The following is a 22,035-nucleotide window of genomic DNA, read 5'->3' on the forward strand; positions in this document are numbered from 1 at the left end:
CACATCACAAGAGCAGGGGGTTTTATTTTTCAAAAGGATTGAGGAACGGTGACATGGCAGGGGAGCAGAGGGTGGCTAAGGGTAGCAAAGGCAGTGGGAACAGGTCCTGCCTGCCTGGAGAAGGGGCCCAGTGCATTTTATATTCTCTTTACAAAGGGCCTCTTCCGAAATTAACCAGGTCTCCACCAGGGGTTTCTTTCCATGTGTTTTCTTCCTGTTGTTTTAGAACTTTTTTTAAAAAAACAAACAAACATAAAAATAGACCTTGTTTAGATTTATAGCATTGACTTTTACACACTGTCTCAATATCTCCCCCCCTCTCTCTCTCTCTCTCTCTCTCTCTCACACACACACACACACACACACACACAAGTCTTTTCAAAGTGCTGAAGTCTTTGGTTTCCAAGTTAAGAGGGTGAGACAGCCACTTGGGTGAATTGGCTGCCTCCCTCAGGGGAGAGAAGATGGGAAAGACGTCCTAGGGTGCTTTTCTCTTCTGTTATAGGGTCCCCTCCCTGACCCCTAAAATATTTGTAACTACACCTAAAAGGGTTTTACCTTGGGATTTTTGTTTGTTCAGTTTTGTTTTTTAAAGAAAAAGAAAAAAATGAAAAGAAAAAAATAAAAGATCCAGTGTCTTTCTTATAACATATCCCTTTATTGCAATATTTCCTCCTCTCAGAAAACTGTCTCCACTGGTGTGAAGAAATCACACAAGGCCTGTCACTGAAGAGTCCCACCATGCTCCCTAAAGCTCCTGGTCAGCCAGCATCATGGCAGGCTTTCTGCAGGTGGTTGGTCCTGCCTCCAGAGAGGGTGAGCCTGCTGGCTAGCATCCACAACAGCAGAGCAGGTCACAAAACTGCCAGTGGGTCATCAGTCCCTGGAGAGAGACTCAAGTCTCAAGTCCGGCCTGTGCAACTAAACAGAACAGACCTTAGCCACAGCCCAAATAGAGATGGATGGGCATCAGGAAGGCTGCTCAAGGACTCTGTCACCCATAACCAGAGGCCAAGGCCAGACGCAAGCAGAAAGAGGCAGGGGGAGAGAGTGATCAGCTCTTCCCTGCTGGAGCTCACTTGGAGAGAGAAGTCATTCGTGTACCTTAGCAGACTGTAGTAGGCATGATAATAGCCAGTGAGGGCCCAAGTGACAGGAGCTGGCTAGGAAATCAGCAGCATAGTCCCCTACCCCCATGTCCCAGCAGCAGCCTGTGATGATAACCTGGAAATCAGATCATCCACGGATGTCAGTCTGGTCTCTGAAGATCAAGCAGCCAGTACCTGCCCGCCCCGAGTCACAGGTCTCCTTCCTGGGATTCCCACAGCAGTACCAAGTCAGGCTTCCGCCTTAGCCCTCCAGCCTTATAAGACTCACCCTGCCAGGATGCTGTTTGGTGAGTGTCCTCAGAGCCAAGCAACCACCATCTTGGGGGAGGGGGAATCAGCTTCTCCCTTGCCCCCCCCCTTTTTTTTTGGAGACAGGGTTTCTCTGTATTGCTTTGGAGCCTGTCCTGGAACTCACTCTGTAGGCCTTAATTGCCTGTGGCCTCCAGGAGGTGCTAGAGCATATAGGCCAGGAAAGGCTAGGAGAGGGGGCTCTGTTTATGCTGCCCCATAGCTAATGAAGCCCTCATCCCTGCTGGTTAAAGTTTTCCAGGTTGGACCTGTTGTGGGGAGAAGTACTCACACCCCTCAGATACTATGTAAGGAACACCAAAAAACTCATTGGTTCCCCCAGAGTAAAGTTTGACAGACTCGTGCCTCGGTTTGCTATTGGGACCTTAGGAGAAGAGGACCGACGTTGCTTATATCTCCCCACTGGGAAGAGGTTTCAGCATCAGATGGGCTAGCCAGAGGGGAATTTTGCCTGACTCCATGTGAATACACCTATGACCTACAGTGAGATGCATATGGAGATAAGGGTACATGAAGGTTAAAGAGGGTCCCAAGGAACTGAGGCAGGGGTATTACTTGACCTCAGGACTTCAAGGCCAATCTGAATAATGTAGATAAGCACTGGAGGGGGGTGGGAGAGTTGGTCGGGAGAAGGGAGACTGCAACGTGCAGACACTAAGTTTGGGAGAATAAAATGAGGCCCCTATTAATAACCTACTTAATGTGGGATACACAAGCTTCCCCACCCCAAGTGAGGAGAGACTCAAAGTTTAGGTTGTTTCCCCCACCCCAGCACCCTTTCTTTAGCTGTCTTGTGCTGTGGCTCTACTTACTATACTACAGACAGGACGCCACCTAGAGGAGCCCAGCTCTGCCCAACAGGGGCTCTGCGCACTACTTACAAAGCCCTGTGCATTCCTGCACACACACAGACAGACAGAAGCCTACTGTACAGAGAGCCACCTCTGCTGCCCCTTGAGCTGGCGCAGCTACAAGCAGACCTTCCAAATCCAGAGCGAATCTTCTAGGGCTTTTTTTTTTCTTTTTCTTTTTTAATGTCCCCCCTCTTTACTCTCTGTCTCTCATTTTGGCTTTACACAAGTTGTATTTCCAGCCAGCCCACGACTGACACCATGATCCAGACAAAGAGCTTCTGCCCTTGGCACCTGTCAGGAGGGTGTCCTTTGTCAAGCAGTCTGTCACCCCTCCAAGCGGTACCGAGACTCCCTCGCAGCCTCCCTGTCATGGTGGAGACTGCCGCATGGTTTTCCAGCTTGTGGAGACGAAGAGGTCCCTGCTCTTGGCCAGCCGCACCATGAGGCGGCCTACATAGAAGCCACTTATCTGGCCCACGCCATCATTTCTGCCCATGGACAGGAGGAAGGTCAGCGCACCTGAGAGGTGGACACACAAAGCAAGGAGATGCCTGAGGGATGCCTTCAGAGTTCACAGGCAACTGTGCATGCCCTTTAAGAAAGCAAGTTGGGGCTGGTGTGTGTGTGCGCGCGCATGCACATGCGTGTGTGCCTATGTGCGCATGTGTGTGGTACATGTTGAGACCAGAGGACAACCTGGACTGTCATTCTTCAGGTAGCATTTACCTTTTTTTTTTTTTTTTTTTTAAGACTGGATCTTTTACTGACCATGAGGTCCATGTTTTTTTTTTATTGTTGTTTTGTTTTTGCTTTTATTTTTTGAATATGTGTTCTAGGCACCAAACTAGGGTCCTCCTTCGATTTACTGACTGAGTGGTTTACTGACTGAGCCATCTCCCCAGCCTCTGTTGCTAGCAATGCTGGAGATGAACCCTCAGTGTGCCAGGCAAGAATTCTACCACTGAGCTACAGCCCCAGACACATTTGCTTTTAAAGAGACTGTGCTGTGACCTGCAGCCTACTGGTCATTTACCTCACAGCCCCCAAAACCTTCCACACATCTGACCCCAAACTTAACGACTGTAAAGTGCCCAAGCTTTCTTACCTGGCTTGTAGGCTTTGAGGGGCCTCTGCTTCATGGAGTTGACAATGTTGGCCACAACAATGTTAGCATGCAGACCAGCATGATAGGCCATCTTGGGCTCCTTGATATCGGCACAGTCACCGATGGCATAAATATTGCTGTAACCTTCGACCTGGAGGAACTCATTCACTTTCAGAGCACCATTGCTGGCCAGTCTATTCTCTGCTGGGCGAGACGACACCAAAACAGCCCCTGAATAGCCATGCTAAGTAGCCTCCAGAACAGCGGGATGAGTCCTGGGTGTGGGTCTAGTCACTTCAGAGATGTGTGCTGAGAAGTGACACCCTCACCTGCTGTCATCCTGCTGGAAGTCCCATCCAAGACCCTTCCTACCAAGGCAAGCCCCAGGCAGAGCAAGAGGCAAGAACAGGAAGAGGCAAAGCTCTGGGAAGCCTCCTCAGACAAAACACAGACAGCCCTTCCCAAGTCCCCTGGCTTTTTAAGTCTTTGACTGCCTTTGGAACACACATCAGAATTTTAAAATAGATTCAGGCATGTCCTAAATAATAACAGCTTCCTTAAGGACTTGAAAGAACGTATCTTTGAAAACATATTAGAACAGTGTGATGTTAAAACTGCGGGTGCTCTGCCCACTACCGCTGTGGACTGCCTTCCTTCTAGACTGAAAACTAACTTCCTGCTGGACTTGGCAGAGACTGGTCAGGGAAGGGTGCTCAGGGTGCTCAGCGTGAGTGACAGGTCCCTGGGGATGCAGAGCAACCATGGGGCGTGGCCCCTGAGTCTCACTCTCAGCACGCATCAGTCCACTGTCTGTCCCCGGTACCTGAGAACTGAGCTGTAAGAAATAAGGCCGTGCTACAGTCCCCACATCCCGCAAATGGAGGTTTGGAAATGAAGTAGCCAGATGCTTGGGACCTGGAGTTGGAGACAGCACACCTGTGGATGGGGAAAGGCCGGCCTGGGCCTTCCTCATGGAAAGCAGCAGGACAAGAAGCCGCTCTCACCTCTCTGGAGCCTGTTCCCATCTCTCGCCACTAGGGGGAGAGCCCTAACCTTGGAAGATTATGGCCTCCAAGCTGAGCAGGTGAGGCCTCTCACCTGAATTTAAAGGTCAAGATCTAATGAGCTGATGAGATAAGAGGAGGAGACAGAGAGTGCCGGTTCAGGTGGCAAGGGCTGTGGGGTGTCTCTGAAAGCCAGAGAGAGAGGAGGCAGCTTGGGGAGCAACTACTGTTGGACGCCCACTCACCGAACGCACTGGAGTAGGCAGAGCTGTTGATCTTGATCCCGTTGCACACAATCACCAGGTTGGTGGCCACCTCTGTGCCCTTGTCCGTCTGCACCTTGATGTACTCCCGGTACTCATTGAGAGGTAGTTCCTCCAGGTTGCTCACCCGCTCACCTGTGGAAGGTTCCGTGACAGGAAGCTGGTAGAGGTCGAGCACACACCAAGGCAGGCCACGGGGAAAGTTATTGCTCCCCTTGTGACTCCCCCCACAGTCCACTCTCCTGTCCCATCCCCGAGCAGCAGAATGTATGTGGACATCTGTCCCCAGGGGATCCATCTGGAGGAAAGTTCCAGGAAGCTGCTGAAGGGAAGTGAAGCCAAGCTTCCCAAATTCTAGGAAACATTACTCAACAGAGGGCCCCTTCCTTCTCTGAATGGGAGCTTGCCTGTCCTGTCTACACAGAAGGCCCCCAGTATAGCATAGACCAGCAAACCAGAAAGCAGAGAAAGCCTTCAGCTGGTAGGGTACTTCGAGACTTGCAGAAAGCCCTGTGTTCTATACCCAGCACTGCAAAAACTAAGGGTGGTGTGTATGCTGGTGCTGCACCAGCATACAGAATGGAGGCAGGAGGATTACTAGTTCAGAGTCCTCCTTGGTGACAGCGTTTAAGGTCAGCCTGGTCTACATGAGATATTCTCCATCTCGAAAATTAAAAAAAAAAAAAATGAAGGGGCTGGAGAGAGGGCTCAGTGGTTAAGAGCAATGGCTGCTCCTCCGGGGAGACCCAGATTTGGTTTCTAGCATCCAAAGAGAGGCTAAAAACCATCTGTAACTCCAGTTCAAGGGGCTCTAATGTCCTTTCCGGGCCTCCACAGGCACTGGACACATACATGGTACATAGACATGAACACAGGCAAAACATCCACACACATAAAAATAATTTTAAGGGACAGATAGGGGGGTGACAAAAGGCAGAAAGTGAGGGAACCTGTCTGAATGCAAAGTGCTTCCAGGCCTCCATGACCAGTTGCCAAAGGAGGCTGTGACAGCTGAGAGGGGATTCCACAACAACCGCCACACACCCTTCTGCACAGAACATGGAGGTGACACCCAGGTGTCGTCCCACTCCAAAAACTGGGATCTTCTCTCCCTTCCTGCTCTGAACAACAACAACAACAACAAAGCCACACTCAAAAGAAGGCGGTGGTGGCATAGGCCTTTAGTCCCAGCACTCACAAAGCAGGGGCAAGTGGAGTACTGGGAGGCAGAGTGAGTTCCAGGACTACAAGGAAACTCACGGGAGAGTTGGGGGGGGGGTTAGGGAGAGTCAAATTACACGCCTGCCTGTTCCCTCTTCCACAGAGACAGCAAGACAGTGAAAATCAAAATGTGGGGTGGATCTGTCTTTACTAAGCTACAGCCAGGGACTGCTAGCCCTGTGACTTTGACCGGCTGGACACAGTTCAAGCAAGCTCCGATGCTTGAGACTTCCTGATGCTTTCCTGATACAGTGGGAAAGAGGGAGCCTGAGTGGATGTGTTGCCCCTTCCGCCCCTGCCACCCTCACAGCCCTACCAACCCCACTGCCCCTACCATGGCCACGGCTGGGCCATGGGCAGTACATCAGCAGGTAGGGGCTGGGCAGGAGGGGTTTGCCACACGTACTCAATAACAGCTGCACACCCTTCCGGAGAAGGATCTCCTTGACTTCCTGCCGCACACAGGGCAGGAGCTCCTTGTCGGCCAGGGGTACTTTGGAGTGGATAAGAGTGACCTAAAACAAAAACAAACACACAAACACCACAGGGCTTGAGAGGGAAGCCCCAAATCTCCTCCCCTACCTCCCTTGCCATACTGAGGAGACTGAGCATCAGAGTCAGACGCTACCCAGTGTTCTGGGATCCAGTCCACCGCTCAGTCCTCAGTGCCCCTAAACCGGAGGACTACCCATGTGCCACTGTCCAAACCCACACCTCACCTAAGGCAAATGGACAGTTACATACAAATGCAATTGTATGGTCAGTGTATAAGCTGCTAGCATTCCAGCCTGATACCAGGCTGATAGCAACAATCAGGATAGTTCTAAAGTTAGCCTCACAGACATGTCCACTTGCTGTCTCAGCATGAAGACATGAAGGCATATTGTGACCACTGTCCGGGTCAGACTTTGAAATCAGGCTGCCTGTCTGTCCTGGTGGCACAGGCCTGGAATCTCAACTACTATGGAGGCTGAGGTAGGAGGATCTCAGGTTCTAGGCCAGGCTGAGCTACAGAGTGAATTCTAGACCAACTGGCACCTGAGTCAGTTGTCTCAAAAGTAAAAAGAGGCTGGACAATGGTGGCCCACACCTTTAATCCCAGCACTAAGGAGGCAAAAGCAGGCAGATCTCTGAGTTCGAGGCCAGCCTGGTTTACAGAGTAAGTTCTAGGACAGCCAGGGCTACACAGAGAAACCCTGTCTTGAAAACAACAACAACAACAAAAAAAAAAAACATGTAAAAAGAGGACTGGAGACATAGCTTATGGGCAGAATGCTTGCCTAACACGTACAAAGTCTTAAAAGGAAGAGTGAAGACGAGAGAGAGGAGAGGAGGAAAAGACGGGAGGGAAGGGGAAAGCACAGAAGTGGGGAAGTGGGTAACTGGACTGGGTTGAAATCCCATCTCTGCTCCTTGGATCAGACATCTCCCTGAGACTCACCAGAATTCAACCGTCCCACTGTGTAATGGTGGACAAGAAAATATGTTAAAGGAGGACTGGTAAAATGGTTCACAAACACATCATTCAATCTGATGGGACAATGCCACCAGACTCAAACCATGATGGGAGCTTCCAGCCCCTGCCCCAATCCCCGAGGAAGATTGAGTTCCACAGTCTATCATGTCTAAATGGTGAAGCCTAAAAAAAAAAAAAAAAAAGAAAGAAAAAAAAGACAACCCTGCAGGACTGAGAGAGCCTCCACCTGCATGAACATGGCCAGGTGGCACACCCCAACTCCAGTGAGAAAGAAGTCCCTGTGCTTAGGCTCTCTTTGTCTGACTGTTCATATATGTCCTTTAAAGGCTTATTTTATTAGGTTTTTAGTTACATGTATATGTGTCTGTATGTGCATATGTGCACACGAGTGCAGTGCCTATCGAGTCCAGAAGAGGGTGTTAGATTCCCCTGGAGCTGGAGTTACAGGCCATTGAGCTCCACATATGGGTACTGAGAACCAAATCTGGGTCCTCTGCAAGAGCAGTATGAGATCTTAACCACTGAGCCATCTCTCCAGCCCCATCTGTGTCCTTTAGAGCATCCTTTGTGATAGGTTAAGTCAGCAATGGCAAGCAAACTGCATCTCTGGGGTCTATATGCCGCTCTGGCCACTATAAAGCCCGATGGGAGGAACTTTCCATTTATAGCTGGGGTCAGAAGTGTTATTTAACCAGGGCCTTACTACTCCACTGTCTTCTGAGGTGGGAGCAGCTTTATGGGGCTGAGCCCTTGGTCTATGGTGTATGTGCTAATTCCAGGCAGCTTTGGAGTTGAGCTGCATCATGGGACACCCCACTGGTGCCAGTAAGATCAGTCAGTGTTGGGAGAGACCCACTCTTCTCATCCCAGAAGCACCGAGAACAAGCAGTGGATGATGGGCTTTCCCTATGTAACACTCATGAATCAAAATGAATACTTTAACTACATCCATCAGTCACCATAACTTCCAACCATTTGTCAGAGAGTAAGCATATAATTAAATTATGCCAGATTGATTTTCCTTGTTGAAGTCAACCATCTCTCCCCGGGGAGATAAGTGTTTGTTCACAGGCTCTTTGTGGCTTGAAGAGGCTGACTCACATGAGTCAAGGCTGACCCGCATGAGGTACCAGGAAGCCAGGGACTGCAGAACCCATCACTACGACTGTCACTCAGCTCAGTACTCCAGGAGCTTAGACCCTCCTCTCTTTTTAAGGTCCCAGCCAGGTTCCTATCTCTCCGGAGTTAGAAAAGTCAGGGCAGGCTGTTGCGACCCTTCCATGGGGAGAGGGAACTGAAGATCAGCTCCCTCCCTGCCCCCAGTGTGGACCGTTCTCTCAATGCCATGGGCATGGACTTCCACGTGGCTATCCAGGGCAAGGGCTGCCAATCAAACATACCAAGAAACTTCACAGCAAAGAGATTATCGAAGAACATCCAGGCCTCATCCCAAAGGCCCTATCTCTGAAGGAACAACATGGGAGGTTGGGTTTATGAGACAGCTCCCTGGTCCTCCTCTCCGCACATTCAGAGCTCCATACAGCCAAGAGCCTAAGTGGGAGGCACTACTCACTGTGTGGAATTGCTTTTAGTACAAGATGGAAAACACTCTTCTTATGTAAGTGGGGCTCTAGCCTCCCAAAACCTGAGCACAGTCCCGATTTTGCTGGGGTGGCAAGATGGGTAAAGGTCAAAGGCGCTTGCCCCTGAGCATGATGACATGAGTTCAAAACCCAGGGTATGTAAGGTGGAAGGAGAGAACTGACTTCCACATGTTATTCCCTGACTCTCACTATGGCATTTGTGCAAATGCATGCACACACACATAAAGACTCTGTGTGTGTGTGTGTGTGTGTGTGTGTGTGTGTGTGTGTGTGTGTGTGTGTGTGTATTAAAATTTCAGAACAAAAAGAAAGAAAGGAAGCTGAGTGCTGAGAGTTCATAGTCCAGGGAGCCGCCTCACCTCCTTCTCGGGGTATTCAGTTTTAATCTCGGCTGCCATCTCCACTCCTGCAGAGCCACCTCCCACCACCACGATGAACTGTGAGCGCTGGATCTGAAGAAGAAGGGACCATGAAACACAGCCACATGCCTGCACGGTGGTTCAGCCTATGGAGGTGTAGGGAGGCCCTGGCCAAAGAAGGGCTACGCTCTGTCCATATTTGCGTCCAGACGGGCCTCCTCCCCACCTCACAGCATCCCTGGGGAAACAGAGAGCATGGAGCCTGGTGTGCTGTACCACATAGCAGGTGGAATGGGAGGCATGCATATATGAAGAGGTGACAAGCGGGACCAGCCAGAGACATACCCAGCACAGCATACATAGAGACTTAGGTCTGAGGGCCTCCTCTGGGAAAATATATCTCTAGCAACTCCTGGCTGCTCCCAGGCTGTTCAGGCAGTTGTGAGGTCCTCCCAGAGAGTCTCCCTGCTCCAGCCCCAGTTGTAGCCAGCTGTGCTCTGGCCTGCCCACCCACAACTGTCGGTGTGGCACACCTGCTTCACCATGTCCTCATAGGCCTGAATGGCTGCTTGCTGGCAGGACACCTCGTTAAACTTGCCAGGGAAGGGACCGGTGCTGCCGGTGGCCAGGATAAGATGTGAGAAGGGCAAGGCCTGTAGGGGATAAGAAAAAGAAATGTGAGAGTTTAGTCAGAGAGGAAGGACCGGACCACTGCCTCCAACAGCGGAGCACCAGGGGCCATGGAGCATTGCAGAAAAGAGGCTCCTGGGCTGAGTTTATGAGCCAACGCCCTGGTCCACCTCTCCCCACATTCAGGGCTCTGTACAACCAACCGACAATCCAAGAAGAAGGAGGAAAAAGTACCACACTAATGAGAGGCATATAAGGTACTGGGAGCCAGAACTGCCTAAGGAAGCAGGAGAACGTGGGATATAGACCTAATCCACATAGAGGCCGGGAACAAGAAATTGCTTGGGGAAAGGATCGTGGCAAACAAGACTCATGCCTCCAGTGTGGAGTTAGTTTGGAATCTTCTGGACATTTGTTCTTGCCACTGGGTCTCATGTATCACAGCTATGCATCCAGGGATGACCTAGAACTTCTAACCCCCTGTCTCCAGCTCCAATGGAACTGGGATTATGTGTCATAGACCACTGTGCTCAGTGCTGAGGAACAAACCCAGGGCTTCATGCACGCTGGGCAATAACTCTACCAACTTAGCCACATCCCCAATTCCTCTCTTGGACATTTTAAAACCCTCCATCTATCATGCCAAGGGGGAGAGGGTGACACTTATGTAAAGGCTCGGGACAGTGACTGACATGTAGGGAAGACTCCTCTGCTTGTGTCTGCTGTGACCAAGCCTTTGTCACGAGGAATGTGCAGTGAAGCAGGAAGCAGGACTTGGGGCCCACAGATGGCTCCTCCTGGGCCTTGAGAGGCCCCCTCCCACCAGAGCACCCCCCCACACACTCACTTCACCGCCCTGTAGCAACACTGTACGGTTCTTCAGGTCTATGCCAACCACTTTGCCCTGGCGGAAGTTGTCCTTGAAGGTCACTGAGTAAGAAATGAATGTCTTTTTGGCAAACCCTGGGAACAGACACAGAAGATGTCATGAGGTCACACAGGACTGAAACTTTCCTAAGCCACATACCCACAAGGGTGCACTTGGCCACAGCCAGGCCAGTGGATATTCCCAGGTGTCTACTCTGCCCCAAAGTGCCCGTCTGGTCCTCAGAAGACCCTAAGCTCTTACTCTGGGGCTTCCTTATGGAAGATGCTTAAGACCAGTGTCTTGGGCTTAGGAATGAATCTAATGCCTGGAGCAACTTGCCCTAAATGGAGAAAATGCCCCCAATCCTGACATCATACCCCATAACAGTGGCAAGACCATGCTCTCAAAGAAGCAACTCACCACTCTCCACGGAGGCCCGGAGAGCTGCCACGTTGTGGTGGAAACAGTCCTTCATGTCCACCAGCATGAAGGGGACATTCAGCGCCTGCAGCTGGCTAGCGGCCGCTATCCCTCCAAAGCCCCCGCCTACGATCACCACATGCACAGCTCCTGTATCCACCGAGACCTGGGACCCCATCATGAACTTGGCACTGCTGGGCTGGGAGAAGAGACTACATCAGATTCAGGGAAGTGGAGGGCAGGGGTGTCCATGGCAAAAGAAAGGTTGATATCGGGAATCTTCCTCAATCCCTCTTCTCTCCATCTTATTCATTGAGACCAGGTCTCTTGATCGAATCCAGAGCTAACCAATTTGTTTCTCTGGCTTTCTAGAGATGGAATTACAGGTGGGCTGCCGTGAGCACTTGGCATGTATTGGGTAGCGAGTATCCAAATCTAGTCATCACACTTTTGTGGCAAGTGCTTTAAACACTGTACCATATTCTCAGCCCCAAGAGTTCATCTTTCATTCACAAAATTACAGCCCCATGGACACATCGATATCAATATCAATATCAATATCAAAATCAATATCAAGCCCCAAACAATATCACATACATACAATAATAATTAAATTAAATTAAATTCAAAGAAGAAGAGGGCTGGGCAGTGGGCTTTAATCCCAGCACTTGGGAGGCAGAGGCAGGTGGATCTCTGTGAGTAAGAGGCCAGCCTGGTCTACAGAGCTATTTCCAGGACAGCTAGGAGGGAAACCTTATCTCAAAGAAAGAAAGAAAGAAAGAAAGAAAGAAGAGAAGAGAGAGAGAGAGAGAGAGAGAGAGAGAGGAAGAAGAAGAAGAAGAAGAAGAAGAAGAAGAAGAAGAAGAAGAAGAAGAAGAAGAAGAAGAAGAAGAAGAAGAAGAAGAAGAAGAAGAAGGGGAAGCCTGCTCTCACCCCATCAAAAATACCCACTCCCTTCTCTGGAGGCATCTGAACCCTCCCCAGAGTTGTTCTATGAACCTACGGCCATGACTATAAAACTGTTCTTCAGTTTGCTTTTCCTAAATATACATCATCAAAGATTTCTAAAGAGGGAGCGATGTCCACTCAGCATACATGTACACAGCATGCTGTTGCTGTGTATCATGTGATTAGACAGACAGACAAGGCCCCACCCTTATAGAAACAAAGCTTAGGCCAGCAAGAGGGTTCAGCAAGTGTACAAGCCTAATGACCTGAGTTGAACCCCAGAAACCAATGGAAGGAGAGAAGTGCTCCCCAAAAGTCGTCCTCTGAGGTCCACACACAAATGATGGCATATGCATGCCCCACAACAGTGTCATACACATACAGTAATTATTACTTAAATAAATAGTGCCCCAAACAATATCACATACATACAATAATAATTACTTATTACTTAAATATTCTTTTTTTTAAAAAAAGGAGTTTAGAACATCAAACAAAGGATGGGGTGAGTAACAAATGCTGTGTAGGAAGCTGGGTAGGTAGGTAGGTGAACAAGGAATGGTAGGTAGCCTTGCCAGCTGGGGACCGGGTAAAGAAGCCTAATCTAAAGGAAAGCCCTTTCATTCCTGTGCTAAGCAAACACTGCAGTGAGATTATTCTAGGGGCCTAGGTCACCAGTGTGAACCCCAGGTCAAAGAGTATGATAAGCATCTCCCAACACAGGATGTTATTATGGTTCAAATGTGTTCCCTAAAAGCACACATTGAAAACATAATCTCCAATGTGACGGTGTAGAGGTGGCTCTCCTGGGAGCTATTTAGGTCATGAAAGTCCCACATATGAATGGATTTATGCTGAATATAAAAGTCACTGAGGGGCCAATGAGATGGCTTAGCTGGTAAAGGCGTCTGCCACCAAGCCTGCAAACATGAGTTCAATCTTAGCTCTCTCGTGATGAAAATCAACTTTTGAAAGTTGTCTTCTGACCTCCACACATGCATGCACCCACCCCCATACACAAATGTGTGTGTGTGTGTGTGTGTGTGTGTGTGTGTGTGTGTGTGTGTGTAATTTTAAGAAGCAGGGCTTTGAGGCTTCAAGTACTAGCTTTCCTACTTTCCCCATGGGAAGGTGTAGCAGGAAGGCCCTTGACATAGATTGGCACCTTGACTTTGAACTTCCCAGCCTTCAGGGCCATGAGCCAACAAATTTCTGCTTGTTATAAATTATCCAGTCTATAGCAGTCTGTAGCAACACCACACACAGACTAAGATCACAGGGGAGGAGCTTGCCATGGGCTACATCTCCCCAAAGCAAAACACTCCTCACCCCAGGGACATTTAAGGGGTATGACTCAAGACAAGGAGTGGGGGGGTGCTTCTGGGAGAAATCTCAGTGACTGTCTGTAGTGAGAAAGAGGGTTGATAGGAAATCACTAGCTATCTGGTAGACCCTGTGCTAAGAGGCAAGAGCAAGACCCTGATGGAGGTTGAGAGGAAAGATGAGAATGGTCATCTGAGCGTGTCTGCAGTGGGCATGGCCTAATCTTGGGGCCCACTGCTTGGACTGAGGCAGGCTACCCAGATCCCAGCACACTGAGAGCAAACCTTGGTTGAGTCTCAGGAGTTAAAATTTCAAAACCTTTGGCCCAGAGCTGGATAGTAAGGTATCTAAGGCAGAGGAAAGTGGCAGTCTAGGTCACTGTTACTAAGCCTAGAGATAAAAGGAGATGCAAGGTGCATGAGACTGTCAGGGCCACTTATAGTATCCTGGAGTCTGTCCCTATGTCCCTAGCCCCACTGAACCCCAGAGACAAACATCTGGCTTTGAGACAGCCCAAGGGCTTGCCAATGTGGAAAGAGACACCCATCCATGTGAGGGCCAAGTCTCTCCAACTGAGATCTAGACAGCAGGAGAAGGGTTGCTGGGCAGTACTGTCTCAGACCAAAGGACGTAAGACTCCTCCAGCCTGGGCCAAGTCATATGAAGGGATCTCTAGGGAGATACTAAGGACAGAAAAGCTACAGAAAGCATCCAGAGAGGCCCAGATACTCTGTGGGCTTCAGGGCAGGGCACCAAAGACATTTGGGGAACATAAGAAAGAAGGGAGTCAGGCACGGTGTGGCCTGTGCCTATAATCCCTGCATTTGGGATTTGCTGGCAGGGATATCAGAAGTTCACAGTCACCCTCAGATATATAGCAAGTCCAAAGGCAGTCCAGGCTACATAAAGACTACTTGTTAAAAAAGAAAAAGTCTTGGGAGGCCGCTCGGTGGGTAAAATGCCTGCTGTGCAAGCATGAGGACTTGAGTTCTATCCACAGCGCCCACATAAAAAGCCCACATACACAATTAGTCGTGTGTACATATGGTACTAGTGCTAGGGACGGGAGGATTCCTGGAGCTCACTGGACAGACAGACAGCCTAGTGGAATGGGTGAGTCCCAGGTCCAGGTGAGACACCCTGTCTCAAAACACAAGATGGATAGCTCCTGAGAAATGACTGCTAACTTCCATGTGCCTGCACACACACGTGCACCCACACAAAAAGAAAAGAAAGAAGCGCATGCTGAGGCGAGCCTGGAAGTACAGGCTCAGGCAGCTGAACGACTGCATGAGGAAGTATGTCCCAGGCCATCAGGGACTGTCTCAGGGGACACTTGGCACAGGAGGACCACTTATTATCTGATCCTCTGTGTGGTTAGAGGGAACCCTGCTCTTCTCTGGGCCTCAGTTTACTCTTTCTTCCTTTTTTAAAAAAATTGATTTATTTTATTTTCTGTATTTGCTTGCATGTATATCTGTGTACCACATGCATGCTTGGTGCCCCAAAGGCCAGAGAGGATGTCTGGAACACTAATACATCAAGGCTTCAGCATCCGACCTGTCTGACAGATTAGGAAACTGAGTCCCTCACAGGACTGAGACCAGGACAAATCCCCCAGGAGGCAATGCTCCCTCTCTTCCTCTGACTCCTCAGAGGGTTGTCCAGAGCTAATTCTGAGTACTTAGCAGGCCAACTATGCCAACTAAATAGAAAATGGATATCCCCAGGGAGCCAGGACCCAGAAAGACACAGGTACTCGGGCAGATGCAGGAATGGACACCAGTGGGTTAGCAGGGCTTGGAAACAGGGACAGTCATAAGGTGGACCACAGTGGATTATGCTCCACTTTCCCCCCTCTGTGTGGGCCCAGTCCAGTCCTTGAGACTATCAGTCAGTGGTAAGTTCAGAAGTGAGTAGGAGTTCAAGGCATATATGGGGAAATGTGGGGAGAGCAGGTGACAGGCCAGCACAGACGTCACTAAGAGACCATCATGCCAGAAGGGCCAACAAAACTGCCCTTGACTCCCCTAAGAAGTCCATCCCTGGGAGGAAAGGATGCCAGTGACCACTGAGCTGGCCAAAAGACCCAGATGCCTCTGCTCCTCCTTGGTCACCAAACTGCTTCCCCAAACGGCAGGCAGACCTTTGCTATGCTCAACAGAGCCAGCTCCCAGTAAAGCCAAATGCTGCTCTGGCCTTGAGGGCCAAGACTGCCAAAAGGAAGGAGTTTCTCACTCCCTGCTACTCTCTGGAATCTTTCTTCTCTCTCCTCCACTGACCTCTGCCACCCTCACTTGGGGGATAAGAGGCGGGCAACTCTCTAGAACATTCCATCTCCTTGCCCAACACTTGGACACACAAACTGTCCTTGGCTCTTCTTTGTCCATTCTTTCCTGCCCCTCCCTAGAGTGGGTAGGGGGTGGGATTAAAGCAAGGCTCCTCTTTGCTGGGCCATGACCTACTTGGCCAACCACCTAAAACCAAGAGCCTAGGCTGCAGTGCCCTCCACATCCAGCTGCAGACCCTGTGGTCGCTCCAAATGCATGCCTGGAATGAACGAGTGTTACTTGTGTGTATGAATGTACTTCACATGGTGGCTGGGCTGGGCCAACTGCAGTAACTTGAAGACTCCATTAACCCACAGAAACTTCCATTGGTGGGAGACGCCAGAAGAGACTCCCACACACCCACACAACCTATTCGTTTTTAAAAGATGAATAACATATCTCCATGAAAGGCTTGTCCGTGGAGAAGTCAGGCAACAGAATGATCACCTATAGATCCTCACCCTACTTACAAGCAATAAGACATAGCACCTCTATATATGCACAAACCCGTGTGATTGCTGCAATGCTCTGTGTATGCACACACACTTGTGATTGCTGCAATGTTTGGCATTCCCTGTCTTTTCCCTGCAGCTTTGCATTTCATATGTGTGGGGTTTTCACCCTATTTTGGAAAAAGGAAGTTCAGCCACTGGAGAATGCTCCACCTTATCAGACCTGACCCCATTCCCTGAACCAAGTGGACTAGGAAGAGGTTTCTACTCTCTTTCTTAGCTTTCTCTTGTTTGAACTGCTAAACAAGTATGTGTTGTTTTGGCAAAAATAATTCAGTTTCAAAAGCAAGACAGGGGGCCGGGGGGTTGGTGGCGCACGCCTTTAGTCCCAGCACTCGGGAGGCAGAGGCAGGCAGATTCTGTGAGTTCAAGGCCAGCCTGGTCTCCAGAGCAAGTGCCAGAGTAGGCTCCAAAGCTACACAGAGAAACACTGTCTCGAGAAAAAAAAAAAAAAAGCAAGACAGGGGTGTGGAGATGTCTCCGTGGGTATAGTGTCTGCCTTGCAAACATAGGCTCTGAGTTTGTATCCCAAGAATCCACTTAAAAGCTGGGCGCTGTGGTTCGGACCTGTAACTTCAACACTGAGTAAGCAGATACAAACAGATCCCTGAAGGCGGCCAGCTGGCCTAGCCAGACCAGTGAGCTGGTTCCGAGAGACCCGGTCTCAAAATAAAATAAAATAAAATAAAAAAGAAGGGGCCAGGAATGGAGGCACAGGTCTCAAATCCCAGCACTCCGGAGGTAGAGAAAGAGGAAGGCAGATCTCTGTAAGTTCAAGGCCAGCCTGGTCTACATAGAGTTCTAAGCTAGCTAGCGATACAAAGTGAGACCTTGACTCAAAAAAATAAAATAAGCCAGGCAGTGGTGGTGTATGCCTTTAGTTCTAACACTCAGAAGGCAGAGGCAGGGATCTTTGTGAGTTTGACGCTACCCTGATCTACAGAGAGAGTTCCAGGACAGTCAGGGATACCCAGAGAAACCCTGTCTTGAAAAAAACGAAATTAATTAATTAATTTAAAATAGATTGGTACTTATCAAGGAAGGGTATCCAATGTCAACTTCAGGACCACACACACACACACACACACACACACACACACACACACACATTGCACAGGGAAGCTAGCTGTGATGGTACATCATACCTGTGATCCCAGAATTTAGGAGACAGAGACAGAAGGATCTACATAAGTTCAATACCAGTCTTAACTAAATAGTGAATTTCTGGGCTATATAAGACTCTATCTCAAAAAAAGGAAACTAGTGAGCTAGGTCTGTCACTACATGATTTCTGTAATCAAATAATTCATAGATAAAAGTTACCATCTAAAATTTAAACTGGCAGGTTTCCAGATTGCTTTCCAGATTGAACAACCACCACAACTATCAACCCAGAGCACTCTCATCAGGGTGTGATGGTAGAAGCCTATAAACCCTGCACTCAGGGAACACTGAGGTGGAAGGATAGATAGTTCGAGGCCAGCCTGGAATGTTTACAGAGACCCTGTCTTGGAGAAATCCTTTGGTGGCTACTAACATACCGTTGTCTCTATAGATTTGCCTACCCTAGATGTTTTATGCAAATAGAATCATACAACATATAACCTGCTGTGTCTCGTTCCTTTACCTGACTTGTATGGTGTCTGTTTCTCCTTCACCTGGCTAAATAACACCATTATATGACTACACCACATTCTCGTGGTGTAGTGGGTGGATGGTCCAACAGTCTAGTTTTCATTTCATGGATGTTGTGAACCATGGATGGACATCTGAGCACAAGATCTTACGTGGCCCTGTTTCCAAGTTTAGTCAATGGCTATGGGTAGAACTGCTGAGTCACGGTTAACTCTAGGTTTAACTTTCTCAGACACTCCCAGCAAGAAAGCACAGAGAATCTCAACTAAAACTAATAGGTTCAGAAATATAAGCTTAATACAGTGGTTCTCAACCTTCCTAATGCTTCAACCCTTTAATACAGTTCCTCATGTTGTGGTGACCCCCAACCATAAATTTATTTTTGTTGTTACTTCATAACTTTAATTTTGCTACTGTTATGAATCATAATGTAAATATTTATGTTTTCCAAGGTTTTAGGTGATCCAAAAGGGTTTTGACCCACAGGTTGAGAACCACTGGCTTAAAAGAAGTCTTAAGTTCAATTGGTGGAGCTCTTGCCCAGTGTGCACAACGTCCTGGGTTTGATTCCTAGCATCACATAAAACCAGATGATGCTCACTTGTAATTACAGGGAGAGGCAGGAGGATCAGAAGTTCAAGGCCACCCTTGGATACATAGTAAGTTTGAGGCTGCCAAAAGCTACATGAGACCCTGTCCCCCTGCCCATCCCGCACCCCTCAAAAAAAAAAAAAAAAAAACAAAACTAATAGTACAGCAATTCCTAAGTAATTTCCCATTGTTCTAAAACACAAACACACATATACAGATGTGGTTCACACTTGAACTTGCCTAACAACCTTGTTTTCTCTGCCATGCAGCCTGATTCCAAGGTAAGAGACCTCCGGGAATCTACTGCAACACATTTCTGACATAGCTGTCGAGAGGTCAAACCTAAGGCAATACAGAACAGAAGCCCTGTCCACCCAGGCCAAAGTGAGCCCATCCTGCTGTCTCGCTCCACAAAAATCACAAATACACCACACAGCCATTTGAGTCATCCAGGCTTATACAAGAAAGATTTCGACACACAGAGTAGTCTTGTATCCACGGTGGCCAAGAAGGAGAAGGTTACTGAAGTGTGACTCAATGGGTTATGACGTCCCCTCTTCCACTGAGGAAGGGAGGTGATGGCTCCCCTCTTTGGACACCAGGGACCAGCTGGGAGTGGGCACTCTATGGCCAGCTGCTGAAGGACGTGCCCCCAAATGTACCCTTGAAAAACACCCAGTGCTAAAAAGGACTGGCTGAAAGGATGAAGAGACAGGGAAGTTCTAGGACAAGTGTGCTCACTTCGGTATCATAGATAGCCTGTACTCAAAGTCCACCCTAGTGACCTGCCCATCCCTGTCCGAGGCCAGCACTGTGCACCTTCATCTGCCATCAGTCAAGGCTCACTGACTTGATAGGCCCAGCTCTATCACTTACGGGCAAATGGTCCTGGAACAGCCTAGCACTGGCTGGGGGCCAGTGTCCTGGTGAATAGAAGGCAACCTGGATCGGTGCTGATGTTCACCCCCCTTGAGGAACTCCTCTAGGTGTGGCTGAGCACTTGGGGTGTGTGGGCAGCAGACTCAGGCTGATGCCAGCCTTGGAGCATAGGTGCTGAGTGGGGAGACCTGGAAGTCCCTTCCCAAACTGTCTACTCCTGTTCTCCACAGGAGACTGTCAGCTCCTAACACAGCTGAGCACCGCCCCCCGCCCGCTCCATGCGCCACCGCTTAAATTACAGGGTCAAAGAGATCTTAGGGTGCCAGGAGAGAGAGTGAGTGGATTCAGCCATGGCTGGTCTTGTTATGGCAGAACCCCGACTTCGAAGGGGGCGGGGTGAAGCCGGCTTCCAATGCACCCGAATTGATGATCGCTTGGGCAACCCCACTCACTTTCCCAGTGATCCCCCAAGGATCTCCTCGTTGCGCTCAGACACTGCAGTCCTTCGGTCTGAGACCCTTCCGGGGCCACGCCTGACACGCCTGTCCCACCGCCCCCTTAACGTCCTGCTCCAAACACGGCCCCAAGTTCCCGGAAAGACTTAACGGGGATTTAGGGGCGGGGAATCCCGGGGGATCCGGTCCTACGGGTAGGCGCTGGGTATCCTAGGCAACGGCCCCCTCCTCCCAAAGCCTTGGCCCCTGTCGTCCCTCACTGTCGCCCCATTGCACCCGGGAATAAGGGTCCAGGCGACCTCACCTGCCGCTGTCCGCGTTTCTTCCGGCACCTGCTGAGGCCCTTGGCCGGGGCGTGCCCATCACTGTCCCCGGCCCGAGGCGCCGCCCCGAGCCCCGCCCCTCCCTGCTGCCCTGGCTCTGACCTTGACCGCCTACGAACCGCCTGCAACTTGGACACAATGTTGCCCACGTAGCCTCTCCGCCTGCCAGGACCCCGCGCCCCAGTTATGCCTGGGCTTCTGGGAAACACCTGTAGGTCCTATGGACCCCAGCACTAGCTGTGCCTTCTTCACGCATGTGCATACAGGCTGAGCGCCCGTTGTATCCCCAGCCCTGGGAGCTTTAAAATGCAGAGTGGTACAGGTGTATCTTTTGGTCAGGTAATGGCCTGGGGAAAGAAGGGGCTAAGCCCAAAAACTGAGGAGGTGGGATGTCGCTCAGTGGGTAGAATGCCCTGGGTTTCTTACCCAACACTACATTACAAAAGCAGAGGATAGTGGTGTGTGGCTGTAATCCTAGTACTTGGGAGGTGGAGACAGGAGGATTAGAAATTCAGGGTCATCCTTGGTTACTACAGCAAGTTTGAAGCCAGTTTGGGCTTCCTGAGATCCCATCTAAAAATGAAACCATTAAACCACCACCGCCACCACTACCAAAAACATCCCTTGTCACCTGCTGTGGTGAGGAAAACTTGAAGGTGGGAAAAGGTGTTAGACCTCTGTCCCATTCTAAAGTCAGCACTGGGCACAGGAGGAGAGCGAGCGTGCATATAAAGTGAAGGGAGCCTGACAAAGCTATGAAAGCCAGAGCATTCTAGGCTACAGTCTCTAGGGAAAAGTAAAAAGATAGGCTATCTGTCTCCATGCAGATGTTGTCCCCTGCCCTAGGAGCAGCAGACAACTGTGACGTCACTTACATGTCTGAGCTGGGTGTTCTAGCTCATGCCTGTACTTTCGGTACTAGTACATGCCTGTACTCGCAGCCACTGGGGAAGCTGAGACAGGAGGATCACAAGTTGACCATACACTGGGCTACAGCGTGAGACCCTGTCTCAAAACATATTTATTTGGGGGGGGGGTTACTGGTTTTTTCCCTTTGAACACTTATTTTTATGAGAATTTCACACACATAAATACTATATTAACATCAATTCCATCCCTCCCTCCAACTCCCCCTAGGTCTCTCAACTCCCTCTCAAACTCATGATCTCTTCTGTAATTACTCCTGTTGCAAGCACAGAAAGCTAGAAGCCAAACCTAAGTCCATTTAATGTTGGTCTTATGAACATGTAACCAACCTGCTCTTATGAACATGTAACCACCAGGGAATGTGTAACATTAGCAGGGGGCTTTTCCCTAGAGAAGCCTGATTCATACTCTGTCTCCAGCCATTGATTAGCTCTCTCTCTACAGTCTCTAAAGTAAGAACCTATAGCTCTTTAGAGATGGGGCCTTGTGAAATCCTCCCTCCAACCCATCCACATTGCCATGTTGTTTGTGTGGTTGTTATACAGACCTTGTTTAAGCAACTTCATTGTTGAGATTTCATGTCTACAAGACACTATCACACAGCAAACATCTTGGTCCTCTGGCTCTTACAATAATCCCCTCCCTTCGTCCTCCATGTTCCCTGAGCCTTAGGTATGCAGGTTGTATTGTCCATGTACCAGTTGGGGCCAGGAACCCCAAGGATGGTTTTTCTTCGACTTCTGACCAGTTGTGGATTCCTGGCTCCTTTCTCTGCTGCTTGCATGCAATGACATGGACTCTTCTATTCCACCTTGCCCTCCGCTCTGTGTTAGATGGATATACCTAAAACTGAGCCCAAATAGATCCCTTCTCACTTTGTTTATGCTAG

General features: G+C 49.4%; 1 protein-coding gene across 5 annotated transcripts; it reads right to left on the reverse strand.

Moving 5' to 3' along the window:
- Positions 1–6: 6 nt before the first annotated feature.
- On the reverse strand, positions 7–20,271 carry Aifm2 (apoptosis inducing factor mitochondria associated 2). Of its 5 annotated transcripts, none has more exons than XM_027388276.2 (9): positions 20,201–20,271; positions 11,224–11,422; positions 10,783–10,898; positions 9,839–9,958; positions 9,306–9,398; positions 6,272–6,380; positions 4,627–4,779; positions 3,378–3,581; positions 7–2,791 (listed from the first exon to the last, which is right to left on the reverse strand). In XM_027388276.2, the coding sequence occupies exons 2-9, from the start codon at positions 11,402–11,404 to the stop codon at positions 2,640–2,642; spliced, it is 1,128 nt and encodes a 375-aa protein (XP_027244077.1). In that variant the 5' UTR covers positions 11,405–11,422; positions 20,201–20,271; the 3' UTR covers positions 7–2,639. The 5 variants fall into 5 exon arrangements, with proteins under 5 accessions (XP_027244077.1, XP_027244076.1, XP_027244075.1 ...); XM_027388275.2 differs by having other exon boundaries at positions 3,378–3,578; positions 11,224–11,417; positions 20,201–20,266; XM_027388274.2 differs by having other exon boundaries at positions 11,224–11,417; positions 20,201–20,266.
- Between the last annotated feature and the right edge of the window lie 1,764 nt (positions 20,272–22,035).

The sequence above is a fragment of the Cricetulus griseus genome (assembly GCF_003668045.3).
Source record: "Cricetulus griseus strain 17A/GY chromosome 1 unlocalized genomic scaffold, alternate assembly CriGri-PICRH-1.0 chr1_0, whole genome shotgun sequence".
In the NCBI taxonomy this organism is placed as follows: domain Eukaryota; kingdom Metazoa; phylum Chordata; class Mammalia; order Rodentia; family Cricetidae; genus Cricetulus; species Cricetulus griseus.

Bases quoted from the DNA above. Each gene is read 5' to 3' on its own strand.
- Aifm2 (XM_027388274.2), bottom strand. From the start codon at position 20,259: ATGGGCACGCCCCGGCCAAGGGCCTCAGCAGGTGCCGGAAGAAACGCG. The intron at 11,418-20,200 runs GTGAGGTCGCCT...CTCCCAGCCCAG, and splicing joins AGAAACGCGGACAGCGGCAG to CAGTGCCAAGTTCATGATGG. The intron at 4,780-6,271 runs GTACGTGTGGCA...AACCTTCCACAG, and splicing joins GGGTGTGCAGCTGTTATTGA to GTGAGCGGGTGAGCAACCTG.